Source organism: Microchirus variegatus, assembly GCF_963457635.1.
Source record: "Microchirus variegatus genome assembly, chromosome: 3".
Taxonomy (NCBI): Eukaryota; Metazoa; Chordata; class Actinopteri; order Pleuronectiformes; family Soleidae; genus Microchirus; species Microchirus variegatus.
In genome coordinates, this window is record NC_139804.1 from 31,381,228 (window position 1) to 31,397,494 (window position 16,267).

The following is a 16,267-nucleotide window of genomic DNA, read 5'->3' on the forward strand; positions in this document are numbered from 1 at the left end:
CCCTCACTTCCTCAGCGTCTATAGTCACCTCGATTAACGCCGTCAAGGCTCTTTGCAAACAAGACTCCAATCAGAGGAGGAGTGTAGGAGTTCAAGTGTCAAAAGTCTTCATAATGTTGTCAGTTTGTTTCATTTGTGCACACGGAGGTGAGGTCATGTGAATATGTTTTGTTTGTTGCTGGACGAGCTTTATAGATTTACATATTATATATATTTATGGTTATTTTCTTTTATGCAACAACGAAAGTGAACCAACAAGATGATGATAGACGAGAAGGACATGAAATATTCAGTGCACTTAATTTGCTTTACTGTCTCACAGAACGTTGTCGTGCATTGTATTAGAAAGTAGACTGTGAGTCTGCACCACGTGCGATATCTCACTTACTGGTGGTGAATAACTGCAACACAACTTGTTTTAAACGCCGTCATTAAAACAATTTAATGTAACAGACTTACTGGACAAGATCCCCTCAATTAAATTCCCTTTAATCTCGGACTCCTCTTTGATTGTTTCCTCTGCAGCCGTGTAATTACTACCCTTTTTTTTCGCAGCTATTTTTGAACTCAAAGTTTTGGTGTTACCTAGAGACCAGAGGGTTTGACCTCAGAGTGTTGTTCAGTTCTTAGGAGGAATATAATTCCACGTTTGGCTGATGTATTTGTGGTATTTCACTCCTAAAAATGAACATTATAATAAAACCATCAATAAAAGAAAATTGGTAACACTTCATAATAAGTACACACTATTAGCATTAGTTAAGCATTAATACATATGGAACGCATCATTTATAACACATGAATACTCATTAGTATGTAGTCTATAAACTGTATGAAAACTGTTAAAACTGTCAAACTGTATGCATGTGTCACACATGATGAAATCAATATTTATTCATGCTTAACTAATGCTAATAGTCTGTACTTATTATAAAGTGTTCCCAGCACTTCACTCACAGCTCAAGACATCAGCAACACAGACAATGTACCACATTATATTTCTTCATTATGGAAGTGGCTCCACCTCCAAAAACACATTAAAGGAGACATACTTTATCCTATTTCTCCAACTAGTTCCCTGTAAAACAAAACTTAAGGGACAGGAAATGACATCAGCCACAGAGGCTACTGGGAGCTAACAGCAGTTAGCATTTGGAAAAGTGATCATTTGCAAGCTCTAGCAGGCACATTGCCTACATATATAACATGTATCCACTGGACAGATAAATCCTCTGAGGATGGACGTTTGTGTAGGACTCTGTGCTGCACTGTGGAGCCAAGAATAGAACTTTTCAATTCCAGGAATTTAGTGCATTGTGACGTCCCAATGAGAGCGGAAGTCAACATTGCATGCTTTTTTCACACTTTTACACACACGCTGACTGATAAGTCCTAAATATGAGGATTTAAATGTTTAAAAAGTTGACTTTGCATAATATGTCCCCTAAAATCACCTTTTGTCTCCAAAGATATTATTCTCTCATACATTCCGATAAAATCTCTCCATTTGAATGTTGTTCCATATGTGCTATATATAATACTGTGAGCATTAAAGGAAAACTGTGATACAACTTAAGGTCGTTTTGCTCATCTCTACACTGCCAAGTTTATAAATGCCATGCAGGCATTTTAATAGATTGTGGAACTGGAAAAGACGCTGCATTTATCTTCGTTCTACGTTCTGCACACTGTTCTACGAGCTGTGAGCGGAGTTCAAGCTCAATCCTTACGGGTCCAAACTGAACACTGACCGACTTCTTTCAGTTCATAAATTAATTCTCCACTTATACAATTACTTTCACACATTTTTTTTGCCACACAGGCAATTTTTCTGTTACATTTTCAAGAGTTATGTAAATTAATATAAATATAGATATGAGGATTTTTTTGTGAACAGTGTAAAGCAATGACTTAATATATGGAAAAACATGTCTATCACGTGAACCGTACGCACCCGCTCCAAAATGATATGTGACATGGTGGCGTTGGCATCGACTATAATGGTGGCGGTCTTGTCATCTCGTATCTCCTTCAGGAGGGGGGTCGGGTCCTGGCTGTCGTCAAGCATGCGCACTGACAGAGTTTCCTTGGAGATGAGGAACTGCCTGAGGAGCTGCTCCAGGTTTAATAAGCCTGCCAGTAAAACACACACACACACACACACACACAGAAGCACACAGAAGAAGCAAGGGGGTTACTTTTAATAGTGAAGGCAAGAGTCTCTCAAGGAGAAAGGAGATAACGTTATTTTAAGTTATCAAATACATCACCTTAAAAAAGATACAGTCAAAGAAATGTGGGGAATTCAGTGCAAACTCCAAAAATCCTCAAATCCAAATGTGCCTGTGTTTTTTTTTTTTCCCCCACATCTGACAACAAACGAAGCCGTAAAAACTTTTTCCATGCAGAGAAACTCAAGTTATTGTAAAGCTATCAAAACACAAAGAGGCCCATCAGCAACTTCTCCTGTAATATATCCCATGGTGATAAGTCGTTTGACTCCAGTTAAGTAAGTTTATTATTAGGACATAGCTGACTTACTCAAAATTCACTTTGCTTCCGTGCGTTAGCAGAGTCTGAGAGATTATTAAGTTCATTTTTCCATAAGGGAGTTTTAAGCATTTTGTGAGAGATTAAAATGCAACCTGAACAAAAGTACAGCATGATGATGTTACACTAAATCTGGCTCCATCTCATCACACTTCACTGATTATTCTTGATTCTGGCAATGGATTAGGAGGAAAGTTTGTGAAGGACTGGATGTTACTGCAAAATACTCTACGCTTTCACGTCAACAGGTATTTCAGATGATTTTCGTCATGGCGACAGCAGATCGTGTTCATCTGTCAGAGGGAGACGAGTTTTGCTGTAGATTGTTTTCAAGCTGACTCCATTTGCTTTTGTCACAGCACATTAACACAAGCTCTGTTTCTGTCCCAGTCAGGTTTTCTAGCTCCTGTAATTATGTCTCAGGGTCTGCATGTCTGCCGGTACGGGGAGAATATTAAAGTGTGTTTGTCTTCCTGTACCTGACTTCCTCGTGCCTGTGCGCTCATAAGACATCATCTCTGCCTGCTCGCCTGCCCGTGTCTCACACCTGTCAGATCAGCTTCCTTTGTACTACACACACAGAACGAATCTGATGAGCTTGAAATAGCTTCGGCTAAACTGCGCTCCTTGCCTGCCTCCTGCATGCACTCTGCGTAGAGAATCAAATACAATTTCAGGTCATGTTCATGACATTAGATGGTGCACTGTACGTACTTAGATATGGTTAAAGGATTCATATTATACACTATTTCTCCATGTTAACCTCGTTCCCTGGTGTCCTAATGAACATGTCTGTGACATGCTTTGGTCAAAATACCATAAGGATGAAGCACCACAGCAGTTCAATCACCCTGCCAAAACAGCCCTGTTCAGAACACTCTGTTTAGTAGTATCTCTTTAAAAAGACAGATAAATCCTCTGAGGCTGGAAGTTTGTGTAGAACTCTGTGCTGCACTGTGGAGCCAAGAATAGAACTTTTCACAGAACGGTTTTCAGTGAATTCCAATTCCTTGCTTAACCGTCAATCTCAAAAAAGCACGCTCCCTCTAGTGCAAGTGCTGTCCCGATTCTCAGAAAAAATTAAGTTGAGGGGCAAATTTAAGGGCTGTATCGCCCTCAATATTGAGATTTTCCGAGACCACCCGTGGGAGCAAGGGCTACCCAGAATGCTTTGCCTGTTCACATAACAAAGATGGCGCCGCAGGCAGCGAAACGAGTACGCTACAAATTAAGTATTTTCTTTGTTAATAGAGATATAAAAATGATGAAAACCATCGTATTATCTTACTTTAGGCCCATATTATGGATTACTGACTTCATTGTTGCGTAACATTTATTTTTATTTTACGATCTTTTGTCAATAGCCGGCCGGTTTGGACAAGCGATCGTTTGCCTATCGTTTACTTTTCAATAAGCCGTGGTGTGTGGTAACTGTCAGCTGAATATGTCCGTGGTTGTGGTATTTGTATGAGTATCATCTTATAACTAACTGACAACCTAATAACTTGACTGAAAAATGGATCGTAATAAATAATCGTGACGTAAATGTGTTCTTCTTCTTCTTCTTTTTTGCAGTTGACAGACTGGACGCAGCTTTGGCGTTATTCTGCCCCCCACAGTCTGAAGACGTATCTGCATTTAAGGGGTGTCCCATTTCTAAGTGACAAAATAACCCTCAACACTTGGTTTTGAGGGCCAGTTAAGATTAAGGGTTGAGCTTGAGGGTTAAGATTGAGGGTTAAGATAGGAATTGGCCCAACAATTACTTAGACTGAGGAGGACGACATGAGTGAGTCATCTTTTTTCACACTTTGCCGACTGATAGGACCTCCAGAGTCACAAATGTAAGGATTTAAATGATTAAAAAGTTGATTTTGCAATAACATTTCCTCTTTAAACAAAGCCTGATCACTAACCTTAACCATAACTAGTTCGTACCTAACCCTAATCTCAGCCTAACTACAGTTCAACTACTACTTCAATTACTCTTTACGCATTTAAGACAAGATGACCACATAGTCTAGGAAATGCTTTATTTTAGAGTAGAATTCTGTGTGTGCAAGAAAGACTTAACTCCCTCATTGGCATGGACGGCACATGGCTAAGGATCTGTCGCTCTGGCACACAGATAAAGGTGAAACCTGACATTCAACCAAGGCAATTATTCATTTACCTGTCACCACATAGAGCGTGGAAGATCTCACACAAACACACACACACAAATAAATAAAATAGTGTAACAATATTAACCTGTGAGTATTAGAATATGATTTACTTCGTAGGTGTGAATATATAATGAAAACTTTCAGTCACTGACAAAGCTGTGAACCACAGATCCAGGCTCGTCATTTCGCCTCGAGCAGAGAGTGAGGCGTATTGTTTTGACTTTGCCAATGTTGAGGCCCATCCATTTAAAATGCTACATAGACAAGATCACGTGTCAAAACATTTAAAGTATGTCTGAGCGTATCATTCCATTAACCCAAAGATCCACAAAAGTGGAACCATCAATACTGATTCAAATCCATCTGCCATGGTGTGCTGGTGCTGATCTAATCTGGTGCCGCGGCTGATCATTTCCCCCCCTTTTCTCTGCGAACAGCGCTCCGATATTTCTTTGCAGGCACACTGGAAACTGCAAAATTAGGTTTGTTCATCTGATCAAGTGAGATATCACTTTAGTGACTTTTTTTATCTTGTCTTTAAAAACAGTTTAACTGTGAAATAAATTACACCAGGGGAGAGGAAGGGTACAATAGTTCCCTAATGGATTTAAACTCAACCTGCCACCACGTGGGGCTCAGTCCATCTGTAAATGCCAGAAATTAAAACAACACACATTTCATAATATAGCAAAATACTATTTTTACACATTTTTAAACCCTGATTGTTTGCACATGATTGTGCACATAAACATGTGATTTAAGTAAGGACATAATGAGTTTTCAATGACGTTTTCAAAGATGTTGTCATTAACCCTTAGAACCCAGAGCTTTTCGGCAGCTATGTTTAAACATACAGTATATACAGAGGCTATAAGAATACACAATATAGTGTCTTATATCCTTTTTTAGCACATTTTTCTCCATCTTCACCAGCTATATAAACACAACTGAGCAAAAAGTACTCGCATTTAGAAATACCTCAAGTTCACTTTCGCTTGTTTTTGTGACTTCTGCACAATTATCGATACTTTATATCACTTCTAAAAATGTGATATAAAATTAATCATAACTTTGACTCAACAACAGGAAAAAAAACATGTTTTTTTTAAAGCCTGAATACGTGACCTATAAACGCACACCCACAGGATGTACATATAAGGAGTTGTGTATTATTCCCACGGCAATTTACCACGGGTGCACCTGTGGCACAGATCCATGCCGGTGTTTTCCTTTGCAATAATCTAACGGCAACAAACTACCAGACAATTATAGTCGGAATGATAGTTTCTGGAGACGCGCGTCTTTGTCCATACAAAATTATGTTAGATGGAAACACGGCTATCATCATCATTTGAAAATCAGCGCCTTACATCACTAAAAATGTCTTTGCTTTGAAATAACCCTATTACATTAACACAAGTAGGAGTTGAGCCTCAATTCCACTTTAAAGATGTAGACAGAGAATAAGAAAGGCTTTTGCATATCACTTAAACAAAGTGCACGAGTAGGCACAAACTCCAACTACTCTTCAAAAACCCAGATGCTCATTCATTTATGTCTTAATTTTTTTTTTTACAAAAACACCACTAATCTGACCTTCTATCTATTTAATGAGAGGCTTTCAAATCCAAGCGCTGTAGTAAAATTTCCACCATCATCCCTGCAACAGGATGATCAGTAGTCGCACTATAATTACTATCATAAAAGTCACAAACACCTTCACTCGTATATTTACCTTTCATCTGTCATTCTTACACCTTTATATACACAAGCTCCACGAGCCGCTGAGGCCTCTCTTCCGTTTAATGCTAATTACAGGTTACTGGTGGCAGTGTCACAGCATGTGAAGCGCAGAGACACAGTAGGCGAGACCCACGCACTGTCAGCGGTGAAGATTGAGATGTTATTAAAAGACATGTACACCCACTCATTACCAGGGCGGGGGGAAAAAAAAGGCCAATTAGCATAAAACATGTTGTATTACTGAGCAGATCATAATGGAAACCTCAGCACAGGTAGTGGAAGCGATGTTTTTTTTTTTCCCCACTATACTGTAACTTCAGTATAGAAACAAGGCAGTGAGCTCGAAAATGGCAAACTTTGCTCTCAAACTGTGCCAAAGGTGGAAATACGCTCTGCAAGCATTTGAGACCCACTGTTTCAATGAACTCAAATGGTGTACCTGCACTGCAGGTTCCTGCTCAGACCCCAGAGCCTGTTACCGACAGCTGCACCGATCATCTCGCTAATGAAAGTGCACCGCTGCACGCAATACACCATGCCTGCAGGCGAATAATATTGGTGCATACATGAAAAATGAAACGTGAAACATTCTGTGCATGCGCTTTTATTTACTGTGCCAACGGTCACAACCACATGACAGACACGGCCACCCAGCAGTCATGAAAAATGTGACAGCGTTCTGTCCAGAGTTAAAGGGGAAATAAGTAGTTTATAGTGCCATCTAGAGGAGAGGCTGAAATTTACAACAAAGACCTGCTGCTCTGCTCACCCCCTCCCTTCCCTGAGTGCTACAGTATCCTCAGCTGGTCAAATGTCGTCCTCGTCGTCTTTCTCCGTGTCAGCAGATGAGGTTCGTGAGGCGAGGGAGAGGGCGAGCTACCGCGGCCGTAGCAGACGAAGCGGAGAGAGAGGAGGCGGGACTTCCGCTACAAGTAAAGAGACGCTTGTTTTGTTCTCTCGCGTTTGTCCTTACAGGCTCCAGTAGAAACATGGCGTCTCGCTGCTAACAGTGGCTATGCAACCGCGGTCCGCGGTCATGTTATTTAACATGACTTTTTGAAACACTACGAAAATGAAACAAAAACTATTATACAGCGACTAGACAATGCAGGAGCACATAATATGTATACAAAAGTGGATTTTGGGTTATATAAACCCATAAATACTACATATTGTACCTTTAAAGTACTGCAGCTGCGACTGCGCCGCCATTGATAGCGGAGGTTATAGCTAGATTAATGTCTGTCCTGGCTGTGCACCATGCCTTTGGGGCGCAGCTTTCTTTCTACCCCCTGCCTCTTCAGCCATGGATGGAAAAATATTCATGATTTGGCCATGGTCTATTAGGCTGTCACTGGCTCGGGTGATTAAGGAGGACGACACATGTGGACAGGCCGATGATAGCCGGCTGCCAAACAACCGAATGTCTGCATGAGTTGACGGGGCAGGGAGGAGCTGGAGAGGATGGAGCCAGAGTCGAATGTGTGTTCTTTCGGTGATGCTACTGCAGAACACTGACTTTGACACACATATACACAATATAATATAAATATATTTAGCTTCTATGGTCCTCACCTGTGGAACAAGCTCCCTAAACACCTGAGGCGTGCACAAACTGTCAGCTTGTTTAAATCAGGGTTAAAAACATTATTGTTTACTGCAGCTTTCTAATATTACCAATTTTAACCACTTTAACTTTCCTTTTTAATGATTTTAATAATTTTAAAATAATGATTTTAAATTGCATTTTTTTGCATGATTTTAAGTTGTTAAATGTTTTAAATTGTTGATCTTAAATAGTTTAATGTTTTAAATTGTTTTAATTTCATAATTGATTTTTGAATTTATTGTGCTTAAATTTCAAATGATTTTATATTACACTCATTTCTGCTTGATTTTAAATTGTTTGATGTTTTAAATGGTTTTAATTTCTTTACTTGATTTTTTAATTGATTGTGTTTTAATTTCAAATGTATTTCCTGCCTGTAAAGCACTATGAATTGCCTTTTGTAAGAATGGTGCTATACAAATAAACTTGCCTTGCCTTGCCTATAAACACACGAGTCCAGACATGCTGCCATTTTGCTGCATTTTCCATCAAATAAACGAGGGTTCAAATTAGAGTGCACAATCAGCACGGTCACGTCATATCCTGGACTCTTCTCTTTCTCTTGTCGTTCTTGTATAATTACAGCGCGGTTGCATTCTCAATTCTTCCTTCAACCCAATCACTAGATTCTCACCTCTCCTACGTCTGCCAAACAGCATCATTTCCTCTATAATTTCGGCCTCTTCGTCGTCTCCTCTGTCTAAATCCAATTTTCTTTCACTTCGTTTAATTTCCATCCCTGTGTATTCCACTTACAGAAAATGGAACACCCCCGTCTGACCTACACATCCACACACAGCCACCGAGAAAAGAGAGTAATGTTAAATGAGTTTCCACTCTCCAAACGCACACATATTAAAGTTAGTTTGTGCCTAAAAGGCTCACTTGTTATCACAGTTCTCTACAGCGCCGTATACTCATAAACTCTCTGTGGAATAAAATGGTCACATAAATAGAATGTGGGCACCGAGTTAGAAAAATGACAGACAGGTTGAGAAACATCCACAAGGAAAAACAATTAATGTTTTTTTTTTTTTTTTTGACCGTAGTAGTTTATAATGGGTTATTTAGTGGGTTCGGGCTAGATAACTGTGTTCGCGAGATAGAATTTAATTATAATGTGTTTTAATATTCATCCTCACAACAGTTTCCAGAGTCTGCATAATTAAACACTATCAACGTCCACAATGCATGGAGTCAAATACAATTAAAAGAGAGGCATACTCTTACTTTCGTATTGTACCTGAAATTAAAAAAACTGCGGCGCTTTAACAGACACAATCTTCAATGAGAAGAAAACTCTCAAAGCAAAGGGAGTCAAAGAGGAGAAGTGGAAAAGGGCAGAAGAACTGAACATTAGACATGGATGTGGTGGGCGGCTCACTGTGGTTCATCGCTATCTCTGGGGCTCTTTGACACACAGTTGATGTCTCGTGTGAATTTCCTTTTCTTCAAAGCTTCTTTCTGATTAGGAAAAAAAAAAGGTTATTGGGTGCCACTCAGGGTCACGGCGCCTTTGTCTGGGGAGTTGTAATTACTACTTGCTGGACTATAAAAGGGTGGGAAACGGGCAATGAGTTAATCTCCCGTTCTATTTACACAACTAACGGCCCCTAAGATCATTTCCAAGCTTTCTTCATGGTCGTATGGTTCAGTATCTGTGCGATCTAATGAGTGCCTTTGACTAAGAAGCGCTCCTCAGAAGGAAGTGCTTTCAAGTGCACACAGACTTGCAGAGGCGCAGTTTGTGAACAGGCAAGACGGGCAACTGCTTGGGGCCCCGGGCTGATAGGGGGCCCCCCGACACTCTGAGCCTGAGGGCTGTGTTTACTGAAATGTGCAGTGACCAGCCGCCGATTTGTAATGACATCTCAGTAGGAAACCTCCCTAAAGGGGCCCCACCTCATGTTAACCTGTGTGAAGTTATCGTAGTTGGAAAATGAAGAGGATTATTTACAGTGTAATGCATATCCTTTTTTTTTTACTAAGTTTATATAGTTTTTAAAAGCTATTTACAGTATTTTATTGTTCTTTACATGTATAGTTTCACATACTTTTTAATTACAAGGTTTTTCCATGTTATTTCATTCATTTCAAAAAAAAAAAATATTTTGAAGTCATACATTTTTCGTTGGTGTCATATATGGTAATGAACACTGGTTGGAAGGGCCCCCTGGGAATTTTTTGCTTAGGGCCCCTACAGACTCTAGACTCGCCTCTGCAGTCTTGCAGACATCACATTGAGACTAAAGGTTTAGGAGTGATTTTAAATGACACAATGTGATTGGCTATGACTTCCAATTTAAGGATTTTTGTAGTAAATTTAGTCATTTGTGTTGTGATGCAGATGCCAGGCATGCTGTAGGAGGGAGAGCGAGCTATAGCTATAGCTGTGGAAGCGCAGCAGCTGCTATAGAAAGGAGGGTAATCACAGGGTGAGATGTTGATAAACGCTGCATCTGTCGAACAGCACACATTCGCGGCATGCGCCAGCCGCTCGTGTGTGTGCTAACATGTTAAATAAGAACAGACATTTAACAAAAATGTTTGCACTTTGTTGGCAGATGGAGGCAAAGCAGAGGTGTGAGCGAGGTGTGTGTGTGTGTGTGTGTGTGTGTGTGTGTGTGTGTGTGAACGCTGTACTCACAGTCAGCATGGGCACAGATGAGGCAGGCGGTGGTGCTGTTCAAGAAGGTCAGTAGGCCGGCCACTGCCAGGCTGATATCAGTGTTGGTCGGCCTCAGGTCCAGAGTGGTGAACCGGGGAAACTGGACCTTCAGTATATCCTCTGGAGCTACCTTGACATACGGAACCTGCACAGATGGGTTTGATGTCACAACAGTTTGTGCTCGACTTTGACATTTTCAGCAGACGGCACAACCTTAAAAGAACACGTGCGTCGACTGAAGAATAAAAATAGCACAAACACCAGAAGAAGTAAACACTCTAAGGGAAAACCGAGGATAAATTGCAAGTGTGGACAACTCTGGCGTCTGTGCCAGGGTTCTTCAGTGACTAATCATTAAATCTAATTTAAAGTACAAGCATGGATGTAAAAAAAAAAAAAAATGCACGAGCGACTGCTGTGTTTCAGGTGAACATATTATACCACACAAGTAAACACAAAGTGTAGAACTTTAGTACTGTAGCTGGTAGTGTAGACATAGGATAATAACATTAACACAAATCCATCACCAAACACCGTCATCACTCCTTCCAATGGTCTCTTCTTCCCCCTCCAGTCTAATCGCATCAACTGACACAAGTGTTTATTTAGGCTGAGCTCATGTGACCAACTAGCCATACAAATGCATTCATGTGACAGATCGACGACCTGCAGCGCTGTGCTCAAACAGTGTGTAAATGGTCTTTATTTTCGAAACCAGTCACCCATAAATGGATATCAGAGAAACATAAAAAACATACCTTAAAATGTAAATTAACAAATGTCCACAAATCCACTGTGTAAATGAATTCAAATCCATAAAAGTGTGCTGCCAGCCAATCAAAAACAAAAACAAAAAAGGTGACACATCCCAGTCTACATTTGAAAACCATATCTTTGCTCTCTCAATAATAAATGATCAGCTTAAAAAAACAAACAACATTGAGAAAGCCTTAACATACACCACAGTCTATGTGCACTTTAGACACAGGGAAAAACCAAATCTGTAAAATAAAGTCGGCCATGAATTTAGCAAGAATCAATAATATACAATTCTACAACTCCAGCCCCACAGAGGTATAAATATTTCAGTGACATCGATTTCTGTGCTTTCACAATGTTCAGTATTCCTTAGCTGCCCGTAATTAATTGATCCAACCACCCACACGGTGCTAACAAGTAGACCCATGCCTCACACAAGATCATCTCCACTGTCAGATGCAAGGTTAAGTGCAGTGCCGCTAACTTCGGAGCTCTTAACTGTCCCTGAACACGAGCCTGCAAAAGCCTGGACTGGAGCCATTTACGAAGCAGCGAGAAACTCCAGGAAAGTTACAAACTACATTCCGCTCGAAAACGAACACATCGCCCCATCCTTTTTTCTTCAAGTTAAACCAAACTGTGCATCGGTCCAGAACGCGCTGATGTGAGGATGTGAGGGATACATGCTGCCAAGGCTTAGAGTGAGGCCTGGGAGGGGGGGGAAAAAAAGGATGGTAAAGTGTGAACGAGTGTGGCAGGTGTCGGGTCAGTCAGCTGGCAAGGCAATGCGATAGAGGGCAGTGGGGCTTGAAGGGGATTCAGTAGGACGTGCTGGGTTCGAGAGGAGGAATAAGGAAGTTGAGGCTCTACATCATGGCAGATTGCCTGTCTGTATGGTTCTCAGTGCCCATACATTGCTAACCCCCTCGCTCCCATATCCCCTCCGTTGGTTTTCCATTCCTGCCCATCAGGGTGTAATGCAGTCTCCTGGGCACTTGGATGGATGGAGGTGCGGCCGCTGCTGACAACCACTGCTGAGCCACCGCACATTCATCTCAAAGAGCCTTTAAAAAAGTTGCGCAAAAGTGCTCCACCTCACAGGGGAAATGTTCCCCCCTTTTCAGGTGAGTCCTTCATCTTCTGTGTTGCATTTGTACAATTTCTCAGCAGCCTTTTCATTATTTTCTGTTCCTTTCTCCCCTGTTTCTCCGTGTTCCACTTATTTCCTCTTCCCCCCCCCCCCACATCTATTCTTTCCTTCCTTTCCAGTGCCGTGGACCAGTGGTTCCCGACCCCTTTCATTTCAAAACCTGACACGCTTCAATAGGCTGTATCTAAGGCAGCAGGGGTTTAGGAACATGCACACTCTCTCTCACACACACACACAATATGCATTTTCCGACCCCAATATCTAACAGATAGACACACATTTATTTACATTGGGCAATTGGACCTCATGCCTGAAACACTGGCATCTTGGACAATTTACTTGGGTCTAAATTTGGATTACAAATCCTGATCATTTGTCCATATAAATTCTCCTGGGAAAAACTTCATTAAAATGCATGACATACCAGAGAAAGTTAACTTCCCTGTATTTAAATCATTCTTTTTTCATTTACATTTTACAACGGATACTGTGGACTAAAATGTACAAATGTACCATAACTTACTTCTGCAAAAAAAAAAGGACTTTAGCTATATATCATGCCTAAATACATTTTCCAATATGTGCAATGTGATGAATTGCTTATTAGTAGCAGTCACTGTCCTCCTCCTGTGGTGGAGTGATAAGTGTTGTAAATGAAAGGCTGGAGTTAAAGCAGAGGTATACTGCGAGTAAAGTAAATCAATCTCGACATTACTAATACCATGTTGTCGAGCACATCAAAGTCACTTGCCAGACTTCTTATCTGCAGCCAGCAGCTAGTATCAGTCTCACTGCAGGTCGATTAATTCCAAAAAAATAACGTCCTCCCCACATTTGTTTTCGCACAGTCCGACTTCAAAGACTAGACGAAACCAACAGCTGCATCACCTTCTGTTCAGCTCTGCAGGAGACAACTAAACTGAGTCAAGTCAGTGGCAAATTGGCACATCTTATCACCTATTGATTTTGTGTAATAGACGATGACACTCTTTGTTGAGTTTTATGGGAATAATTAAAGCACTGGCCTTTATTACAATTTTAACAATTGAAAGATTGCACTGTGTAACATGAAAAGAGTCTCCCTAATTGTTTTATTTATGTCCCTGTGAGGTAAATAATGACAGATTACTGACAAATGCATTTTTTAAGATGATGAAGCACTTCACTTTTGCAACAGAGTGTCACAAATCTTTCTCGGGAGTTTACGTGACAAAAACAAAACCATCCAACCATCCATCAAGCAGCAAGCCAGAGCCCCAAATTCAAGCACAAGGACCAAAAAAAGCTGAAGATCAAATACGAGACTTACATTTGATGAGTGAGGAGCACTTTTTTATCATAATTAAACAATTTATTGCAACAGATGGAAGTTACGCAATGAGACTTGGACTGGCTCTGGTCCTCAGAACGCTCACAGGTTTGGCCAAACAGGGAGTGTAATGTAGGAAAACCCCTCCAGAACGATGGAGGCTGGGGTGGTGGCGGCAAAGCTTTGCCAGCAGGAGCGGCGTGAGGCATTGTTGTAGCAGGAAATGAGTAACTGTGATTGGAGCAGGACTAATGAGTGCAGTCGGCCATTTTAAAGCTGGAGTGTTTGACGACCTTGTCCAACATGCACTACACTCTTAGAAATTAGGGTTCCAAAAGTGTTCTTCTACAAGGGCTGAGGTTCTACCTGGAACCATTTGTATTTCAAGGGTTCTTGGTAACACTAATGGTTCCAGTAAAAATAGTTTTGATCCAGAGAACCCTTTAAAACCCCTTTCCCGAATAAAGGGTTTTGAAAAAGTTTATTTGTAACACTCAGGGTTCCAGGTAGAACCTGTACAAAAGGTTTTACCTGGAACCAAAAAGGGTTCTCCTTCTCCAAGCCGAAGAACCTTATATGGTTCTACTTAGCACTTTTATATCTAAGAGTGTATAATGCAAGGCTTTGTGACGTCCCAATGGCTCTGTTCTTCTACAAGGGCTGAGGTTCTACCTGGAACCATTTGTTTTTCAAGGGTTCTTGGTAACACTAATGGTTCCAGTAAGAATCATTTTGATCCAGAGAACCCTTTAAAACCCCTTTCCCGAATAAAGGGTTTTAAAAGGGTTTTTTGTAACACTCAGGGTTCCAGGTAGAACCTGTACAAAAGGTTCTACCTGGAACCAAAAAGGGTTCTCCTTCTCCAAGCCGAAGAACCTTATATGGTTCTACTTAGCACTTTTATATCTAAGAGTGTATAATGCACGGCTTCAGTTTTGGACGATGAACTAAATCATCATCTTACAGAAAGATTACCTTACGCATTGTGGATTTAAATCATTACTGTCACAAGTTAATATAAATGGCAACATCATTAGTGGAGACTGCACGGAACATTATTAAAAACAATGTCAACAACTTGTTCATACAGGTAAGACGAGCTTGTAACTGAAATTGATGGAAGTGTCTTTTTTTAAAAGCATCAGGGCTGCAGCATTATTGGTGTGAGGTGAAACTAATTACTTTTGCAAAGTTGCGACGGGGGAGAAAATCTCAGGCAAACAATGAAGCCCAAGGTAATTGCTCGGCTTTTAATAATCTGGCAGCTTCACAGTAAATAGACCTAAATACCATAGCGACTGCTGCGGCGAGGGACGGGAGCGGATGAGGACGGGGGCCGACTATAAGTGGAAGCAAAATAAAGCAAAACTGGCAGTTTTGACTGACGGATGAGAAGAGCAGTGAAGTGAGCAACAGAGATTCGAGATGGGGAGACACAGTCAGCAAGAGAAGGAAACACAAGTATGGGAGGAAACGGTGAAGGGGGCTGCAATCAAAGCTCATTAAAATGTGTCACTGAATTCAGGAGTGTGAAATCTGAGTCTGTTCTTCTCCTGTATATTGGTTAATTTCTCGAGGCATGCATATACGTGGGATTCAACAACAACCTCAGCATTTAGCTTTCTTAGTGTTTGGTCTCTGTAGACTAGAAATACACTTAAAGTTACAGCAAAGTATTGTGCTTCTCATTTATTATTCAGGAGACGCAGCACTCATTAGCTAATATAATATGAAGCTATAAAAGCTGTCTATGCTGTGTTCATTATATAATGACTTGAAAGGAGTTTTGGGAGTTTTTTTGCGAGCCGACTGAAAAACAACACTGCGGAAGTTTTAGAGTCTCTTTTGAGGGTTATACTACATACAATACAATATATCATTACAAAACCAACAGGGAGGTGTCGGATAGGTCACAAATTTATTCTGCAGCATGACAAGTAGCCTAGACATACAGCCAGAGTCATAAAAACAATCTTCAGGGACAGGAAAAAAACAAAGAGTCCTGCTATAGATGGTCTGGTTACCATAGAGTCCAGGTTTCCTTTTCTTAAATCGAAAGCTGGGAGCTGATAAATTAGATCTGAATCCCAAGGTGACTGTATAATGTAGTTTGTAACGGTCATAACTGTTTATTGTGCTGTGCTGTGCTGTTTTGTGTTCGAACGTGTAACTGGAAATTCATTTTGAGTCTTAATGTCTTGAACGAAGCTGCACAAGGATGCAAAACTAAGTTGCATCAAATCGTATTGTGCTGTATATTGACATAATTGTTTTTAGTGGCTCTGCGTGTCTGTCTGTCTGTTTTTATTTGTGC

General features: G+C 40.7%; 1 protein-coding gene across 2 annotated transcripts in view; it reads right to left on the reverse strand.

Annotated features, from left to right (window-relative positions):
* The window catches only part of grik4 (glutamate receptor, ionotropic, kainate 4), a gene marked incomplete at both ends in the record, with an annotated part of 170,707 nt that overhangs the window by 98,713 nt on the left and 55,727 nt on the right, over positions 1–16,267 (reverse strand). For both annotated transcript variants that reach the window (XM_083886306.1, XM_083886305.1), the window contains 2 exons: positions 1,955–2,133; positions 10,715–10,880. In XM_083886306.1, the coding sequence (XP_083742432.1) occupies positions 1,955–2,133; positions 10,715–10,880 (345 nt within the window). The remainder of the gene's footprint in view (positions 1–1,954; positions 2,134–10,714; positions 10,881–16,267) is intronic.